This window comes from Salvelinus fontinalis, unplaced genomic scaffold, assembly GCF_029448725.1.
Source record: "Salvelinus fontinalis isolate EN_2023a unplaced genomic scaffold, ASM2944872v1 scaffold_0947, whole genome shotgun sequence".
Classification (NCBI taxonomy): Eukaryota; Metazoa; Chordata; class Actinopteri; order Salmoniformes; family Salmonidae; genus Salvelinus; species Salvelinus fontinalis.
In genome coordinates, this window is record NW_026601156.1 from 35,683 (window position 1) to 55,892 (window position 20,210).

At 42.9% G+C, this 20,210-nt stretch overlaps 1 protein-coding gene across 1 annotated transcript in view; it reads left to right on the forward strand.

Moving 5' to 3' along the window:
- The first annotated feature begins 5,505 nt into the window (after window positions 1-5,505).
- The window catches only part of LOC129847795 (golgin subfamily A member 6-like protein 6), a 30,197-nt gene continuing 15,492 nt past the window's right edge, over window positions 5,506-20,210 (forward strand). The window contains exons 1-4 of the mRNA XM_055915475.1: window positions 5,506-5,538; window positions 5,704-5,811; window positions 6,022-6,252; window positions 6,934-9,169. Coding sequence (XP_055771450.1) covers window positions 5,536-5,538; window positions 5,704-5,811; window positions 6,022-6,252; window positions 6,934-8,898 — 2,307 coding nt within the window. The 5' untranslated portion in view covers window positions 5,506-5,535 and the 3' untranslated portion in view covers window positions 8,899-9,169. The remainder of the gene's footprint in view (window positions 5,539-5,703; window positions 5,812-6,021; window positions 6,253-6,933; window positions 9,170-20,210) is intronic.

The following is a 20,210-nucleotide window of genomic DNA, read 5'->3' on the forward strand; positions in this document are numbered from 1 at the left end:
TTAGCTAGCACCCGTAGAGGCTCTCCAGGCTGCCTGCATCTATTACTCAGTTTCGGAGCACAGTAGCCCGGGCTGTACACACTGTCCATAGCGCCTCCTCAGTGCTCCCACTAAAGCACCATAATCACGTCTGTCCTCGGGGCTAATCAATATCAAACAGGCCAGAGCTTCATCAGTGAGGCATAAAGCCAACTGCAGTGCCCTATCTTCATTCGACCACCCCCTAAAATGAGCTAACAGTTCAAACTGAGCATGAAAAGCTTCCCAATCCGCCTTACCGGAATACTTCGGGGTCTTAACAGATACGGACGCAGCCGGGAACTGGGCGCCGCCATGTTTGTTTACATCCTGAGCCCCAGATTCCTCGTCCCGCCGGGTTGACGTCACCCCTTCGGTCCGCCAACCAGAATCCACGCGAAGCACAGTTGACGAAGGACTCATGCCGGCTTCAGCCGCCATCACTCTAACGTCCTCCCTCAAGCGGCCTCTGGGCTCCGATGCCCTGGCGATCTCCTCAGCCAGCTCCTCCGACGTCCATGCACATGCACCTCCTTGGCCATAATTGTCCTCTACCTCCACCTTCACTTTCGGGTTTCCTCAAAGCATTTTCAACCCCCGTTCTCACCTACGGTAGCTAGCCATAGAAGTCCGCTAGCTAGCTGGCTAACTTTTATCAACGTTTTTACTTCTGACACCAATGTAATGACCTGACTAGATCATAAAGGAACAATTGTCCAGACAGAGGGTTGAGTTTACGAATTGACGGTTTATTAACCCAACTTTACACAGGCTACTGTTTGGCCGTAGCCCACGCCAAATAAACGAAAGATACCCCACAAGCCAACCGTGACCTTCTCTTGTGAAGCCCAGACGTAAGAGAGAGAACAATGGCTAAACCTGGTCTTAACTTCCAATGCTCCATCCCCCTGCCCAACCCCCCTCCACGCCACTCCGCCAACCACCAGGATGCCCGGCATCAGAACATTCCAAGCATCCCCGTGATTGGCAGATAGCAGGTTGATTGGCATGTCGGACCCCGCGAACACTGGCAAGTACAACACAACCCACTAATAGCCTACCACATAACATTCCGCTGTCTGTGCGGGTCGCTACAATACTATTTAGCTACCTACATTGATTGATTAATATTCTTATGTAGTGATGTAACCTCCACAAACTACTGGTGTATTCATGAGTCTGATTCCGTTGCAAACGTTTTTGTGTTGCAGTTTGCAATGGAAACAGTTTACTCCAAACATAAAACGCTTTGCAAGGACACATTCAGGTAAGTCCCTCCCCGTTTTAGTTCCGTTTGGTTCCTAGAAAGTAAACGGCTTCCGTTGACAAATTGTTTGCAACAGAAAATGTTTTGCTGCAAATCAGACTAATGAATACACCTCTGGACTAATGGCTCTTTCAATGTGTTCTGCTAAACAGGTTGGACACCACAGGAGGACAAGAACCTGTTATTCTGGGAATGGAAGTACGGCAAGGGTACTCCCTCTATCCCCTTTGACAGCGTACCCTTCATGTTTATCGGACACAAACTGATGGGATGCCACAGGGGCCAGGCTAAGTGTGGATTCAAGAAGAGGCAGGAACTTGAGGATCAAAGGGTGCTACTATTTATGATATTCTGAAATGGCTTTTAAGTGTTCCATGTAGCTACAGATTGTTACACCAGATAATGTGATCTAACAAAAAAAAATATTTTTGGTATCCATTACTGGGAGTTACAGGTTAGATACCGTTTGGTGTAGCACAGAGAATTTTCCACCAACCTTATATTGGCAATGCTGTCTTCATCCTTAAGTCTTTGGTTAGATCACATTATCAGGTGTAACAATCTGTAGCTAGGATGTATTTTGCATCTAAACCTGAATCGAATTCATTAGGGCACACTATGGAAAAGCGTTAAAAAGCATTGTGCAACTGAAAACGTAAAGGAGCTTTTCTTATTGGAGTAGAGGTTGTCCCTCCCTATTTCATTACATGTTCTTCCATATGGTGCCTAATGAATACGACCCTGGTTCCATCAATGCTTCTAGGTGGTTGACCAATCTCAACAACCACAACCAATCTCAACAATTCCATTCTTACCTACCACTAATTTTCTCCAAAATCCTCAAAAAGTTCTAACAGCTGCACCATTGAGAGCATCCTGACTGGCTGCATCACAGCTTGGTATGGCATCAGCTTTGTATCCGCAAGGTACTACAGAGGGTAGTGCGTACGGCCCAGTACATCACTGGAGCAGTGCTACCTGCCATCCAGGACTTCTATACCAGGCGGTGTCAAAAGAAGCCCCTAAAATGATCAGACTCCAGCCACCCATGCCATAGACTGTTCTCTCTGCTACAGCACGGCAAGCGGTACCAATGCAACAAGTCTTGAACCAACAGGACTTTGAACCGCGTCTACCCCCAAGCCTTAATTTAAGACTGCTAAATAGTTAATCAAATAGCTACCCAGACTATCTGCATTGACCCTTTTTGCACTAACTCTTTTGACTCATCACATAGGCTGCCACTACTGTTTATTATCTATCCTGTTGCCTAGTCACTTTACCCCTACCTATATGTACATATCTACCTCAATAACCTCGTACCCTTGCACACACGGTTGAGGAGGGTTATGTCTATTTCCATCAAACAAGCTCTCCAGACAGATCCAGCCTCGGTGCAGTTGAAGATACAGTATTTCCTCAAAATACCCAGTGTCACTGACCACAAGGGCCATCCTATTGGAAAGGTATTACTATGTTATTACTCTACTATGACCATGGGATCTATTGCATTGGACTCTCTTTAGGCTACATAACTAGTGTCTGTATGTCTGTTCGGTAGACAGATGTAATAAAACCTTGATCTCTTCAAATTCCCTGTGGAATACAAGTATCTGACCCTGTAACAGTGGTTAGGGGTATTTTCTCCCTACTTAACAAAAGCCACTCTCTCCTCGTTCCCTCAGGGTGCAGATCAGATGGACGACAGGGTCAAAGGTTACATCCGAGCGTTGGTGCAGCAGGGGGTGAGGAAGGTGAAGGAGGTAAAGAACCAGATGGTCCAGTACGTGTGGACGGAGCTGTTCTGAGACACGACCCCGCTGAGGCGCTTCTTCCCCACAGAGAAAACCATCCATGCCGTCATGGCTCAGGTCATCGCAGAGGAACACTACAGCAACATAGACCTGGTCAACCTGCTGGTGAGAAGGCTGTGTTGCACTCCATCATTCCCACCTATTCATCAGATATTTGGATTGTCTTCTGAGATAAGGCCATTGGGGCTTGTGGTGTTAGCTGTATGTTTTCAATGCAATTTATGAACAGTTTGTATGCAGTTTGTATGCACCCTCTTTGAAACACTTGTTTAAAGGGACATTTTACTGACTATTGTTTCATTAGTCTACTTTTTGATATAGTCCCAAAACATTCTGCATGTCAACATTCATGCTTTCAGTATATATTGCTTTCAGTCTCCTGATGCCCAAAATCAAGCAAGTGAATATGTTGGGTAAGGATAAACCGACAGTTGTGCTGAGCACATGAGGCATTGATACGTTATATTCTTCTAGAATCAATGAGTAATATATCAAGAATTGAAATGACAATTGAATAGTTTCCAAAATCCCAGTCTGTAGCTTTCAGTTTGGATGATTGTGTGTCAGTGCCTGTTTCTCTGCATGATAGAAAGAGACTTGACAAGCCTTTATTATACAATTCAGGAACGCACATGCAGAGTTTTCCACGGATTCAAGAAAAATGAAAATTCATAACAGCTTTGTGGTACGTTATCCTTACATGGGAAGAGCAGAAAGCCACTGAAAATGGTTGTCATCAGACCAGAGCCTGGAGTCTTTCCAGAGACTCCTTTCACCACCAACAAGGCTGTGTTTACTAATTGATCTTTTCACATCAGATCTTTTTCAGAACTGATCTGATTGGTCAAAAGACCAATTAGTGAAAAAAAGATCAGAACTGGGCTGCCTGTCTAAACGCAGCCAGAGTCACTAATTTGGATACATGGTCATTGCCTCCATTGCGATTGTATTTATATTTTAGTAATTTAGCAGACGTTCTCATCCAGAGTGACTTACATGAGCAATTAGGGTAAAGTGCCTTGCTCAAAGGGCACAGACAGATTTTTCACCTAGTCGACTGATTCTAACCAGAAACCTTTCTATTACTGGCCCAACGCTCTTAACCGCTAGGCTATCTTGGCTGGGCCTGGCTGCAAGTGGGTGAACCCTCCAAGACCCACCCAATGGCTGCACCCCTGTACAGTCATGTGAAATCCATAGATTAGGGACGAATGAATTCATTTCAATTGACCTCCTTATATGGACTGTAACTCAGTAAATTCTTTGAAGTTGCGTTCATATTGGCCTTCCGATTGGCGCAGCGGTCTAAAGTACTGCATCTCAGTGCAAGAGGCGTCACTACAGTCCCTGGTTTGATTCCAGGCTGTATCACATTCGGCTGTGATTGGGAGTCCCATAGGGTGACAATTGTAAAAATACTGTAATGTTGCAATTATGCATTGATGCAGGAGGAAATGCAATGATTGCGCTAGTGCATATGCGTGAAAGTGGTCTGCACATTATCCCCGGAGATGCCAAACTCGGGCAAAGTGTCCCCCATATGACGTCACAGTGATGTCATAATGAGTGGAGAAAAAAACACCTGCATCAGAGACAGTGCAAAGGTTTTCATACTCTGCCACATCCTGAAGAGTTACCTTGTTGTACAATGTCTACCATTTACTACTGGAATCTACATTGAATTTACAACATGTACAGTTTTTCTTATGAATACATTTCTTTGTTGTTGTCCCATAATTTTCACTTAGCAAAAATGAGTTAATGTCAACTTAAAATTGATTGTGAGGACGAACAAAGGTACTTTTTACATAGTCCTATGTGCATCCCAAATCAACCCTATAAAGTACATTATCGGCCATGGTCAAAAGTAGTTCACTATGTAGGGAATAGGGTCCCATTAGAGGACAACCACTCGTGATGCATCATGTACATTAGCTGTGAAGTGATACACATTGCTACAGTGTGGTTTTTACTATGTTTATGAGCTGACTAGTACTAAATATACTGTATTTCAAACATAGAAATGGATAAATTGGTTTATAGGCCTATGTGGCTCTGGTGTTTGCTGTCTGTCAGGGTGGGTGTGGTCTCCCATGGCACCACATTACATCACAATTGTGATGTCATAAATGATTGTATTCTGATATGATGACAGCCTAAATGGTTTGACATAGCGTTACTCTCATATTACGGCAACACTTACAAGTTCAATTCAGGGTCAAAATCATTTCTATATTTTTGATGGTTATTTTTGAAGTGATTGGTGGTAAGTAGTTGTGACCACTTGTGATTTAGCGTGAAAAGGCCTACTTTGTGACACAGTTTAATTTAGATGATTTAAATAATAATATTTTGAAGCCATTATGTATCTTTTTCAGGATTACTGTACTTGAAGGAATTATGGGAAAGTTCTCCTTCCCAAGGATCATCATAAGAATGGTTAGAATCTCTTTTCTCTCACCACCCTCATAGTCAAAACTCCAGTGATATAAAATCATCACTTTGACATATAGACCTATGAGCTTTTCTAGGATTGAAAATAACAAACTTGTATCACGATAACCTCATTACTGACTGCATGTTTGTCATCATTTTCATTTCTAGCCATGGGCAAAGCGGACTGCACAGGACGATTTCTGCACAGAAACTACTGAACTCCACAGGCCCAGAACACACCAGCCTCACAACTCCTCACAACTCCCCAGCCTTAATGTAAGTCCCATCTGCAGGCTAAATCTACGACCCACTAAAGTGGTCCAGACTAATCATGTAAACTTTGTACTAACTACGGCTTGATCTAGTGTCAAAATTAAACCTTATTGATATTGTATATCAATGAAATACAATGGAAGGCACATAATAATCCAATGAGTAAAATAAAATATACCATGTTCTATTCTCAATATCCCTACTGCCCTAAAGGTGTGTAGGCAGGGCAAGGAGAACACCGATTCAACCCAGAAGAAGAGGAAAAAGAAGAGACTAAATGAGAAGGGAACCCAGGTTGAACTAGGCATGCGGGAGGATATCCATGACCTTGACCTCGCCCATTGGAGATTGGCTAGAGAGACATGGAGAACTGAGCGAGGAAACATGAGGGAGATAAAGGCGCTGTATGGAGAAATATTTAGGCTGCACCAACTCTTGGAGGAGGTAACAAGAGCAGTTATCTTTAATCAGACTTTCATAAAGGTAGATATACTGTAGTTGATTTAGATGTTCCCAATCCTGATACACAGAAATTAGATCTAAATAGATAGAATAGTGAAATAAGAAGGCAAGAAAAAAACGGAACACTGGAAGTATTCAGAGGAAGGTCTGCATTCTGCACTGGTAGTATTCTCAGGAAGGTCTGCATTCTGCACTGGTAGTATTCTCAGGAAGGTCTGCATTCTGCACTGGTATTATTCTCAGGAAGGTCTGCATTCTGCACTGGTAGTATTCTCAGGAAGGTCTGCATTCTGCACTGGTAGTATTCTCAGGAAGGTCTGCATTCTGCACTGGTAGTATTCAGAGGAAGGTCTGCATTCTGCACTGGTAGTATTCTCAGGAAGGTCTGCATTCTGCACTGGTAGTATTCTTAAGAAGGTCTGCATTCTGCAATGTTAGTATTCATAGGAAGGTCTGCATTCTTAGACAAAATTTGAAAAAGAATGGAAGAATTTCTGAATTGGAATGATTCCAAAAGTTCATTTTCCTAATAGGCTAACATACAGTAATAAAACATGTTTTCTCTATGATATTTATTACCCATACACATGTAAATGTTTTAAGATGGTAATAACAATCACCATCAAGCTTTTAAGTAATACAAATGTGTCTGTCATCATACAGATTGGGGTGGATAAGGGGGTGATCAAGCAGCGCTCCACCTCCTCCATTCTTTGTCCCATCTCCCTGACACTGCCAGCTTTCCCCTGGTACAACCTCCATAGGTACCTCGCCAACAGCCAATCGGAGCCTGACCAGCATGCTGCCGGCACCCAGAAGGACCCATCTAAGAAACACTCAATCTTTCCCCCTCTGGACACACAGAGCTGCACCTCCTCTGATAAATGGCCTCATTCTCAGTCCAAGAAGTCACACCCACACGCTTCACACCGATTTGCTGTCCCATCCCACCCCCTGGCTTCCGGCCCTCCTGCCCGGATGAGACAGACCCATCCGCACGTCCACCCCAGGTCCTCATTGACTGGCCAGGAAAAGGTTAAGGATGAGGTCAACAGGCCAGAGATTGCATCGCCTGAGGAATTGTCTGAGGAAGTTCAACGGAGAGGTGCAGAAATTGCAAATATGTATAAAGCACAGCTGAAAGAGAGGATGGCCCAAAAGAGAAAAGAAGAGATTCTGAAGAAAAGGGTAAACAACGATGACAAGAACGATGACACTGAGGCCTCCTGCTCCTCTGCAGTAAAACAATCCAATACCCCTGCCACAGCCCCCGAGCGCCCGGCCAGCCCAGACGCCACGCCAGTGGCCGCCCGAGAGGACACTCAGGGGGACACCCAGCAGGACCTGGCAGAGGTTGTGAATGTGCTCAAGAGGCAATCATCTGATCTATACCTGCCTGACGACGTTTGTGAGGAGTCACTCACATGGAAGTCCATTTACGAGGAGCTGTGCCCGCTCGCTCACAGGGTGAACACAGAAGCTGACTACATCAAGGCGCTCCGCGTCATCACTGAGAAGGCTGTGACTCCCTCGTGCTCGTCTGAGGATGATGTGTCTCAGAGTGTGAGTGAGGTCACAAGTCAGGAGGGGAGTAGTGAAAGTGAGGAGAGCATGAGTGGACAACAGCAGAGATGTCTACACCGGGAACCTTATGGTGAGAGGGACAGGAAGGAGATTGATAGTGGTAAAATGGAAGGGAGATATGCAACCGCCAATGCATTGTCTATGATGGCAAGCCGAGGGAAAGAAGAACTTAATGCCATGAGCTACGCAGACAGGATCAAATATTTCAAGGACGAGGCTAAGAGAAATGAAGAGATGATGAAGATTGAAAGGAGGAAGGAAAAAGCCAGGGACGAAGAGCTCAAACAGTGGGAAAAGAGACAGAAGAAATTGAAGAAATTGAATGAGGAGGAAAGGAAAAGGACAGAAAATATGGAAAAAAACAAGTTAGAGAAGCAGAGGAAAAGGGAGAAGGCAGAGATGAAACTAAAGATCGAACATGAGAAAAAGAGACAAGAGCAAGAGAAAAAAAGAGAGAAAAAAGAAAGAAAGAAGCAGGAGATGCAACAGAAGGCCCGTGCAAAAGAAGAGAAAAAGAGGGCAGAGGAAGAGAAAAAGATGGAGAAACAGAGGATGGAGGAGGAGAGGAACAGGGAAAAGGAGAGAATGAAGGTGTTGGAGATGCAGCAAAAGGCACGAGAGAAAGAAGAAAAGAGGATGAAAGAGGAACAGAAAAGGAGATTGACGATACAGCAGGAACAAGAGAAGGAGGAACAGAAAAGGCAGACAAGGATACGGGACGAGGATAAGAAGAGAGCAGAGCTTCAAAGAATAAAAGATCACGAGGCCAGGTTCAAGATGGAGATGGAGAAACTGTATGAGAGAGAAGAGAGGAATGCACAGATTGAAAGAGAAAAGAGGCGTGCGCTGTGTCAGAAAAAAGGGCAGACACAGAGAGCAAAACAGGTGGTGGCATACGAGGTCACAGCGTCTACATCTGACGGCTCTGTGCGGAGGGAAGAGAGGGAGCAGCGTCCAGAGACCGCTCACGCACAGTCTGCGAAGAGGAGAACAAGGAAGAAGCAGAAGAAAGCGGCGGACGAGGCATTGACAACTTTTGAGTAGATGACAAAAGAAAATACTAACAAAAAAACTGAGAAAATAAGCAAAAAGAGGAAAATATTATAAGGAAGCCAGGCATGAGGGTGAAGAGGAGGAAACATGAGAGAGGAGGAAGGGAGACCAGAGTGGTTTATCAGGAGGTCAGTAGAAGATACAGAATTCAAGTTCTGATGGACAGAATCAGAAAGGACCATGAGATAAAAGGTAAATGAGATTAGCAGTAAAGAGCTGAGTGGATCAAAAGAAACTAATGGAAAACACAAGATAAACAGAGGTGAAAACATTTTATAAGAGTAAAAGAGAGGAGATTGAACTAGAATTCCAGAAGGATGAGCAGAAAAGGAGAAGACCAAGAGCACAGGAAAAAGAGCCAACAGACATGTCAAAAAGAACTGAAGTCTGCCTCTTCTACTTCTCTTTTAAAGTTGCTTTGGTTTCCTTTTGTCCTCTTTCCAAGCCTGTTCAAGTCTGGGATAGATGAAAAGAGCAGCCAAAGAAACAGATCTGTTGAAGCATCAATTGGAAAGGATGGGAGGGTTGGAGGAGGAGCACAGCTGGATGACTACATTAGGTAAGTGTTTACTATCAACGCCTGTTCTCTGTAGACAACTGTATTAGTGTTGATAGACGTGCATTTATGCAATGTCTTTCAACTCAAACACTACAATTCCTGATCTCATGTGATTATTCACCTCATGTGATTGGGCTTTCGGATGTTTTTTTCCTGAAACAGATTGTGGCATATGAGGTCACTTTATCTGTTGAAGCATCAATAGGAAAGGATGAAAGGGAGGGAGGCAGGAAGAGGAAAACACAGAAGAGCAGATGAGGTAAGTGCTTGGGCTTGTGATTTTTATTTTATTTTACCGTTATTTTACCAGGTAAGTTGACTGAGAACACATTCTCATTTGCAGCAACGACCTGGGGAATAGTTACAGGGGAGAGGAGGGGGATGAATGAGCCAATTGTAAACTGGGGGTTATTAGGTGACCATGATGGTAAGAGGGCCAGATTGGGAATTTAGCCAGGACACCGGGGTTAACACCCCTACTCTTACGATAAGTGCCGTGGGATCTTTAATGACCTCAGAGAGTCAGGACACCCGTTTAACGTCCCATCCGAAAGACGGCACCCTACACAGGGCAGTGTCCCCAATCACTGCCCTGGGGCATTGGGATATTTTTAGACCAGAGGAAAGAGTGCCTCCTACTGGCCCTCCAACACCACTTCCAGCAGCATCTGGTCTCCCATCCAGGGACTGACCAGGACCAACCCTGCTTAGCTTCAGAAGCAAGCCAGTAGTGGTATGCAGGGTGGTATGCTGCTGGCTGGTGATGAGAGGATAGGGGCTCCAGAACTGGGGTTCATGATTGAAAATTCTCAGACAAATGTATTACTGTGAATCCCATTCGTTCAATGACTGTTTGATTCATTCCTGACGGGATAATTGTTTTACAGGAGCACTCTATGTTCTGCTTCCATGTGGATTGACAGCATTGCTTTCATGAGCTGCTGGAGGACACCATGGAGGAAGAGGGAGAGGGTCTATGATAGGCAGTTTGCCATGGCCCTAAATGGGCTTTTGGATGTTAATTCTTCCTGCTTTATATCATGCAACTTTACAATAAAAATGAATTGCAAGCATCAGCCTCTTCTGTTTGATTGTGATCAGTGCAGTAGTAGTAAGATTGGTGTAAACCCAATGAATATTCTGACCTTCTAGGCAGAGTTCCTCTGTCCAGTGTCAGTGTTCTTTTGCCAAGTGTCTGTGTTCTTTTGCCCATCTTAATCTTTTTATTGGCCATTCAGATATGGCTTTTTTTTTGCAACTCTGCCTAGAATGCCAGCATCCCGGAGTCACCTCTTCACTGTTGACGTCGAGACTGGTGTTTTGCAGGTACTATTTAATGAAGCTGCCAGTTGAGGCATCTATTTCTAAAACTAGACAGTCTAATGTACTCTTGCTCAGTTGTGCACCGGGGCCTCCCACTCTTTCTATTCTGGTTATTGCCAGTTTGCACTGTTCTGTGGAGTAGTACACAGCGTTGTACGAGATCTTCAGTTTCTTAGCAATTTCTTGCACGGAATAGCCTTAATTTCTCATAACAAGAATAGGCTGACGAGTTTCTGAATAAAGTTCTTTGTTTCTGGCCATTTTGAGCCTGTAATCGAACCCACAAATGCTGATGCTCCAGATACCCAACTAGTCTAAAGGCCAGTTTTATTGCTTCTTTAAATCAGAACAGTTTTCAGCTGTGCTAACGTAATTGCAAAAGAGTTTTCTAATGATCAATTTGCCTTTTGAAATGATACATTTGGATTAGGTAACAACGTGCCATTGGAAAGCAGGAGTTTTGTTTGCTAATAATGGGCCTCTGTACAACTATGTACAGTTGAAATTGGAAGTCAATTAAACTTGTTTTTCAACCACTCCACAAATCTCTTGTTAACAAACTATAGTTTTGGCAAGTCGGTTAGGACATCTACTGTGTGCATGACACAAGTAATTTTTCCAACAATTGTTTACAGATAATTTCACTTATAATTCACTGTATCACAATTCCAGTGGTTCAGAAGTTTACATACACTAAGTTGACTGTGCCTTTAAACAGCTTGTAAAATTCCAGAAAATAATGTCATGGCTTTAGAAGCTTCTGATAGGCTAATTGACAAACTTTAAGTCAATTGGAGGTGTACCTGTGGATATATTTCAAGGCCTAACTTCAAACTCAGTGCTTCTTGGCTTGACATCATGGGAAAATCAAAAGAAATCAGCCAAGACCTCAGAATAGAAATTGTAGGCCTCCTACAAATTGCTCCTAAGTCTGGTTCATCCTTGGGAACAATTTCCAAATGCCTGAATGTACCACGTTCATCTGTACAAGCAATAGTATGCAAGTACAAACACCATGGGACCACACAGCCTTCATACCAAGCCCTACTTACAGCAAGCGGCATACCACCCTGCATACCACTGCTGGCTTGCTTCTGAAGCTCAGCAGGGTTGGTCCTGGTCAGTTCCTGGATGGGAGACCAGATGCTGCTGGAAGTGGTGTTGGAGGGCCAGTAGGAGGCACTCCTTCCTCTGGTACTCCTTCCTTGGATAAACATAAAATACTGCTCAGGAAGGAGAAGTGTTCTGTCTCCTAGAGATAAGTGTACTTTGATGTGCAAATCAATCACAGAACAGCAGCAAAGGACCATGTGAAAATGCTGGAAGAAACATTTACAAAGTATCTATATCCACAGTAAAACGAGTCCTATATCAACATAACCTGAAAGGCTGCTCAGCAAGGAAGAAGCCACTGCTCCAAAACCGCCATAAAAAAGCCAGACTGCAATTGCACATGGGGACAAAGACTGTACCTTTTTAAAGAATTGTCTTCTGCTCTGATGAAATAAAAATTAAACTGTTTGGAGGAAAAAGGGGGAGGCTTGCAAGCCAAAGAACACCATCCCAACCGTGCAGCACGGGGGGTTGCTTTGCTGCAGGAGAGACTGGTGAACTTCACAAATTAGATGGCTGCATGAGTAAGGAAAAGTATATGGATATATTGAAGAAACATCAAGACATCAGTCAGGATGTTAAAACTTGGTCGCAAATGGGTCTTCCAAATGGACAATGACCCCAAGCATACTTCCAAAGTTGTGGCAAATGGCTTAATGACAAAGTCAAGGTATTGGACTGGCCATCACAAAGCCCTGACTTCAATCCTATAGAAAATCTGTGGGCAGAACTGAGAAAGCATGTGCGAGCAAGTAGGCCTACAAACCTGACTCAGTTACAACAGTTCTGTCAGGGGGAATGGGCCAAAATTCACCCAACTTATTGTGGGAAGCTTGTGGAAGGCTACCCGAAATGTTTGACCCAAGTTAAACAATTTCAAGGCAATGCTACCAAATACTAATTGAGTGTATGTAAACTTCTGACCCACTGGGAACGTGAAAGAAATATAACTGAAATAAATCTTGATTATTCTGACAGTTTAAGAATGTGAACTATAGTGGTGATGTTACACCCCTGAAAAAGGGGAGAAAGAATCACGAGTGTGATACAGAATGTTTACTCATTAAAACTTTTAGTGCAATCATTTTACATAAGTAACACATTTTACAGAATAACAGATCTACAGGAAATAGATAGTTTTGTAGGGTACAAGGCGTATTCAAATCATAACAGTATACACTGTACATCACTGAAACAAATACTATTTTCAATATAACTTAAGCACAAATCTTTAACTCAGTAAACCATAACTCAATTTATCAACAGGCAATAAAGTGTTTGAAAAACCATTACACAAATAACGCCGCAAAATATCTTATTAACAATGCACATGTTCATTCACAATCGACATGAAATGGCAGCTACGTAGCAGTACCTAGCAGTACGAAGCTAGCTGCAACCGAGCAGGGCTCATATTTCTCTATGCAAACTTAACGTCCTCAATATGTTACTAAGACAAACCTTAAACACTCTTGACATGTTAGCGAGTTATTACATTTAAATTACTCTTTATCATCAATAACGTACCTGAAAAAGGGGTAAAAGAATCACGAGAGTGATATGTTAATGTTTACTCATTGAGAACTTTTAGTCCAATGAGAAAAAGACCGCGAATTCTCCGTGAACTTGAGTGGAGACCAGAGCAATCGATCTCAGGCTCATAGATTAAGAGCATTTAGTAGATCACAGATTAACACTTTTACCCACGACAACATAAAGTAATCAACATAATGTTTACACATTCCTCTCACAATTCGTACCCTTTGTATGCTTGACGGATTTTTAACACAATTATATAAATGTTATCAATCTATCAACTAATACTGAACGCATGATCTTCTTAACCTTAGATGTTTTAAGATCCTCACATACTATGAATTTACTAATACTTTTTAATGTATCGTTCAAATATTTTCATTGAACACACACAGGAATGGTGTATAGGTATGAAAGGCAGGTATACAATTTTTAACTAAACATAAAAGAGCAGACAGAAATAAAAAGATCCAGAGGTCTGGGTACAAAACAATTATTACAAAACAAGACATACAAAACAAGGACAGGTAGAAAGAAAGAGGGTGGGTGTCACCCCCCCCCCCCCCCCCTTATTCCCCCCCTTTATCCCTCCCCCCCTTTATCCCTTCCCCTTATACCCCTCCCCGCTGCTCGGGTGGCGGTGCCAGCACGTCCTGCCCAGAGGTGGATTAAAATATTACAATGGAGAGTGCGTTAAAAAGTACAAATTCACAGCGCCGAATGGTCCAAGTAAGAGAGGAAAGGCTGTCAGATCTGATCAAATGTTAATAATTTATTGTTCAGAATATATCTAATCCTTTCTAAGTGTACAGTGTTTGCCAATTCGCTGAGCCATAATTTGGTAGTGGGCGCTTCCCTCTTTTTCCAGAACAACAAGATTCGTTTTTTTGCCGAAATGAGACTGTAAGAGATGAGTTGTTTTTGGGGGTTGGTTAGTCCGATTAGGGAATCAGACACTCCCAGGATTATCAGAAGCGGGTCTGGGTCAATTGAAGTCTCCAGAACTTCAGAGAGGATCCTAAAAATTCCACACCAGTAACCATGCAAGCTAGAGCATAGGGCAAAGCAGTGGAGAAGTGTACCCTGTGCAGCCTGACATTTATCACACAAAGGGGATGTATCAGGAAATATCCTATGCAGTTTGGTTTTGGAATAGTGTAATCTGTGTAATACCTTGAATTGTATGAGCCGATGTCTGGAGTTAATGGAGCAGGTGTGGATATACTCCAAGCTATCTTCCCAGTCTGCCATCGAAATGTCAGTCCCTAGTTCTTCCTCCCATTTTGCCTTAATGGCATCTGTAGAGGGTGTGCTAACCGATTGAAAAGAATCATATAAACAAGATATCAGTTTGTATGAGGTGGGGGATGTTTTTATGCATCCGTCAAACATGGAAGGCTTAGCGTTCCCAAATGTTGGGAGGTGTTTCCTAACATAGTCTCTGATTTGTAGGTATCTGAAAAAGTTACTTCTGGGAAGATTATAAGTTTCCCTCAGCAACTCAAAGGAAGCAAAGGTCCCTTCTATATATAGATCCCCTATGGTACTTATCCCCAACTCTCCCCATTGCTCAAAGGTGTTATCAAGGTTGGAGGGGGCAAAGGAGGGGTTCCTGGCAACAGGGAGCATGAATGACATTGGTCTAAGCTCAAAGTGGGTTTTAATTTGCTTCCAGATTCGGACTGTGCAATGTATAATAGGATTGTTACGATAAAGTGACCTCTCCAGATTGACAGGCGACAAAATCACAGCACCAATAGAGAAGGGGTGACACTCCTCCCGATCCATACTAAGCCAGGTGGGTGACGGACGTGCGTCATCCAGCAAAAACGTAACCGCACGGAGGTTAGTGGCCCAATAATAAAATATAAAATTTGGGAGAGACAATCCTCCTTCCATCTTGGATTTGCAGAGGTGTTTTTTACCTATCCTGTGTGTTTTATAATCCCAGATGAAAGGATTGATAATTGAGTCCAGTTGTTTATGAAAGGATTTAGGTATGAATACTGGGATGTTCTGGTATAGGTAGAGCAGTTGTGGGAGGAAGACCATTTTAATGGCATTAATTCTTCCGAGCAGAGAAATTGGGAGAGTTCTCCAAAATTGTATGTTTGTCTTTAGTTTTTGCATCAGCGAGGGGAAATTCTCTTTAAATAGTAAGGAATATTGTTTGGTAACTACAATTCCTAGATAGGTAAATTTTTCTGAAGATAACTTAAGTGGAAGATGTTCTAGCCAGGAGGTGTTTTGTAACCGTATGGGCATTAATTCACTCTTGTTCCAATTTATTCTGTATCCCGAGAAGGTACCAAACAAATTAATCACATCAAGAATAGCTGGAATACTAGCTTGGGGGTTCTGTTACATAGAGGAGAATGTCATCTGCGTATAGGGAAATCTTATTTAGAGTATCTTTAGTATTATAGCCGTGTATTGCTGCATCAGATCTAATCGTCTGAGCGAGAGGTTCAATGATTAGGGCGAAGAGCATAGGCGACAGCGCACAACCCTGCCTTGTCCCTCTGTAGAGGTTAAATCGGGGCGACAATGATTGGTTAGTGAGTATTCTCGCACAGGGGTTCCTATATAAAAGCTGGATCCAATTTATGAACCCATCTCCAATATTAAATTTCTGTAGGACTTTGAATAGATAGGACAACTCAACTTGGTCAAAAGCCTTCTCGGCGTCAAGAGATATAACGGCAAGGTCCACGTTTGGTAACCTCTGAGAATACATAATGTTGAAGAGGCGCCTGAGATTGAAGAATGAGTTTCTGTTCGGGATAAAGCCGGTCTGGTCCGAATGGACCAGTTTGCCAATTAAAGTGCTAAGCCTGTTAGCCAGGGTTTTTGCTAAAATCTTTTGGTCTGTATTGAGGAGGGATATTGGTCTGTACGACCCTACCTCTTCCGGATCTTTACCCTTCTTATGTATAACTGTAATGAATGCTTCATCCAAAGTAGATGGGAGAGCTCCATCCTCTCTGGACTGAACCAACATTTTGTGCAGGTAGGGAGAGAGCATGTTGCTGAATGTTTTATAGAATTCACCCGGGTATCCATCTGGGCCCGGGGTCTTGCCACTCTTTAGAGTTTTGATTGTTTCTCGAATTTCTTCAAGAGATATTTCCTTATTCAGGAAGTTAGAATCTTCCTGGTTTAGGGCAGGAAGATCACAGTCATCCAAAAAGTTTTGCATAATTAAGGGGTTAGAATCGGCTTTAGATGTATATAGAGTCTCATAAAACTGACGGAATCTGTCATTGATGTCTTTGGGGGAAGAGAGTAATTCCCCAGATGCAGATTTAACTTTGTGAATCATTCGGTCACTCACAATTTTTCGAAGTTGTCTGGCGAGTAATTTGTGTGGTTTGTCACCAAACTCAAAATATTTTTGCTTGGCGTAGAGAAAAGATTTAGCAATTTTAGCTGAGAGAGTCTGATTATATTCAAATTTTAAAGAGGTAATTTTTTTATGTTTCTCCATAGATGGATGTCTAGCATTCTCCCTATCCAGTAAGTGAATTTGTCCCTCCAGTTCTACCAATTTTCCCTTGTTTTGCCTACTCCTGGCAGTCTGATAGGAGATGATACAGCCTCTCAAATAAGCCTTAAGTGTTTCCCACAGTAATGCTGGGGAAGTCTCTGTGTTGTCGTTGGTATCAAAGAAATTTTTTATTTGGTCTTTAAGATGTTCACAGAATGTTGGTTCTGTGAGGAGCTGAGGATTTAACCTCCAGACCCTCTCGTTTGGTACCATGTCACCCAATCTCAGGGAGAAGGTGAGTGGACTGTGGTCCGAGATTATAATATCATGATACTTCACATTACAGGTATAGGGGAGTAGTTTAGCATCAACCAAAAAGTAGTCAATTCGAGTATAAACATTGTGAACATGAGAGTGAAAGGAGTATTCCCTACCCGTAGGGTTAGTGATCCTCCATATATCAAATAAGTTAGAATTCTTTATGTAGGTATTCAAGAATTCACTTGAATAGGAGGTGGGGGTTCGCCGGGTAGAGGATCTGTCCAAATATTGGTCTAGCACGCAGTTAAGGTCCCCTCCAATGATCAGGTTAGTATGGGAGATATCTGGAATCAGGGCAAGGACTCTTTTGAAAAAAGAGGGGTTATCAATGTTTGGCCCATAGATATTTAGTAGAGTTACAGAAGTAGAGTGGATCTCTCCTATTACGATCACATAACGACCCTCTTTATCCACAATAGTGGTTTTATGTAGAAAGGGAATTCCTTTCCGTACCAGAATCGCTGTGCCTCTTGTTTTGGCAGAGAAGTTAGAGTGATACACTTGCCCCACCCACCTACATTTAAGTCTGCTGTGAGAATTATTTTTCAGATGGGTTTCTTGCAAAAATATGATATCAGACGAGAGTGCTTTCAAGTGGGCTAGGACCTTGCCTCTCTTAATTGGTTCGTTTAAGCCCTTGACATTCCAGGAAGTGAATGTGAGCCCCGCCCCCTCTCTCATTTGTAGTTCCTATGGTGGCCTGCATAACTTGTAACTCAATAAAAAGGTAAGAAAGCGCACCAAACCATCACGATCAGCATATGTAGCAGCTACACCCGAGCAGTATCCAACCAGCCCCTCCCCCCCTGCAAGCCCCTTTACTTCCCACCCTGTTCCCCTACTTTCCCCACTATTTACCCCCCCGATCAACCCACCTTTAACAGGCATACACAAATAGGAGATAAAATAAAATAAAAATAATAAACACATTGTCTGGCCGATGCCAAAAAAGCACGGCGCGACCTCGAACAAGAGGTGAAACAAAAATAAAATCCCAACTGTACGTTCACCTCTCACTATCCTAGAACTTCTACTAACATATGAACTTAGGAGGCTCCCGCGAATAAAGTGTCCAATTAGCATCTAATAAACCTAAAGAGAATAAGTTGCAACCTAAACATATTGCACACTTAAGCGCCATCTTGGGTCTATCTATCCCTGAGATAAGCAAGATATAGCATCACAAGATTATTTTGCTAAGCACTGCCGGTCTAAACATGAACCATCAGCAACCACTTAGACAGCCGTACATTTACATATTGTGGGTTAGATCGGAAACAAGAATTTTTCTAAATTAAACGTGTCCCCCAGTCAGAAAATAAATAAATAAAAAGGTTATATACATGTATACATACACACACATACACATACTTACCCATATACATACATATATATGTATATATACATATATATACACACACATGTACATATATATATATATACATACATACACATACACACATATATACATATACATACACATACACACACACACACACATACATACATACAAACACATACACACACATCCCCAAAAAATACATATAAAGGTATATATAAAAAAAAAATATATATATATATATATACATATACACACACACACACCCATACATATATACATATGCGCATATACACATACATACCCATACATACAGAAACATTCATGCCCCAGAGTAATAATCTACACTAATTTAAAATATACACATACATAATAGTAAAATGCTAAGAGAAAATAATTTTAAAGTACAAATAATAATTATTTGTACGCACACCTACCTAGACACTACAGAGGGGTGGTAGGGATCTAATCGGGAGAGCGGCCCTCGGCTATATCAAAGGCAGAACGGCACAAAACATCAACTTGCTATCCAGGTGTCTGTGTCTGCCCCTTCCCCACCATCACCCCCAGTCCCCTGCAAGCTTTAAATAAATGGTATTGTAATAACAATAAATGTAAGAATTAAAAAATAAATAACGAAACAAAAAAAAAAATGGGGGGAATATAAGTATATTCATCCGAAAGTGTCAATGATCAAACCTGGAAGGCATCCTAAATAGGCATCGCTCTGAACACAGCCAGAATGAAAGTGACTTTAATTGAGAGCCAAGACCGCCCTCCACAGCATCTTACATGTTCGGTAGCCCTTGTTGAGACCGTTCAATACGGTTTCACCCGTTATGGTTTAGTATGGATTCGATTCCATGAGCAGACCCTAACACACAATGACAAGGCACTCTAACCTGTACGGGGGATTGGCGTATGTTCCCGGATAAACTTCTCTGCGTCCAAAACCGAGGAGAGCCAAATCTTCTCACCGGAGGGCGGGGTAATTCTTAGCCTTGCAGGGAAGAGCAAGGCTGGGCAAAGATGGAGTTTGTAGAGTTTGGCCATGACATCTCTGTAGCCGCCACGGTCCTTTGCCACATCGGGCGCATAATCATCATAGACACGGAAGGGGTGCCCTTTATGTAACAGGTTGCCCCTCATTCGGGCCTCGCGCAGGATAAGATCCTTGGTCTTGAAACTGTGACAACATATGATTACTGGGCGAGGGCGTTGACCCGGTCCAGGCACTGGGACAGGGGCGCGATGTGCACGGTCCAGCTGGGGGTCCGAAGCCAAAACGTCCGATCCCATTGCATCCTTCAATAGCTTGGCGAAGAAGTCGGTGGGACGAGAGCCCGCCTCTACCCTCTCTGCCAGACCAACAACGCGAAGGTTATTACGTCTGGAACGGCCCTCCAGGTCGACCACTTTCACAGAAAGCCTCTGCACAGTACCCTGTAGTGACGAGCACAGCTTCTCTAACTCGTCGATCCTACCAGCGCTGAATTCAGAAGCCCTCTCAAGGTCCACAATACTCTGGCCCTGCGAAGCGACCGCTCGAATGGTGCCCTCGATTTTGGTGTCCAGTTCAGCAATAGTAGCCTTAAGATCCTCAGCTAAAGCAACACGTAGTTCTC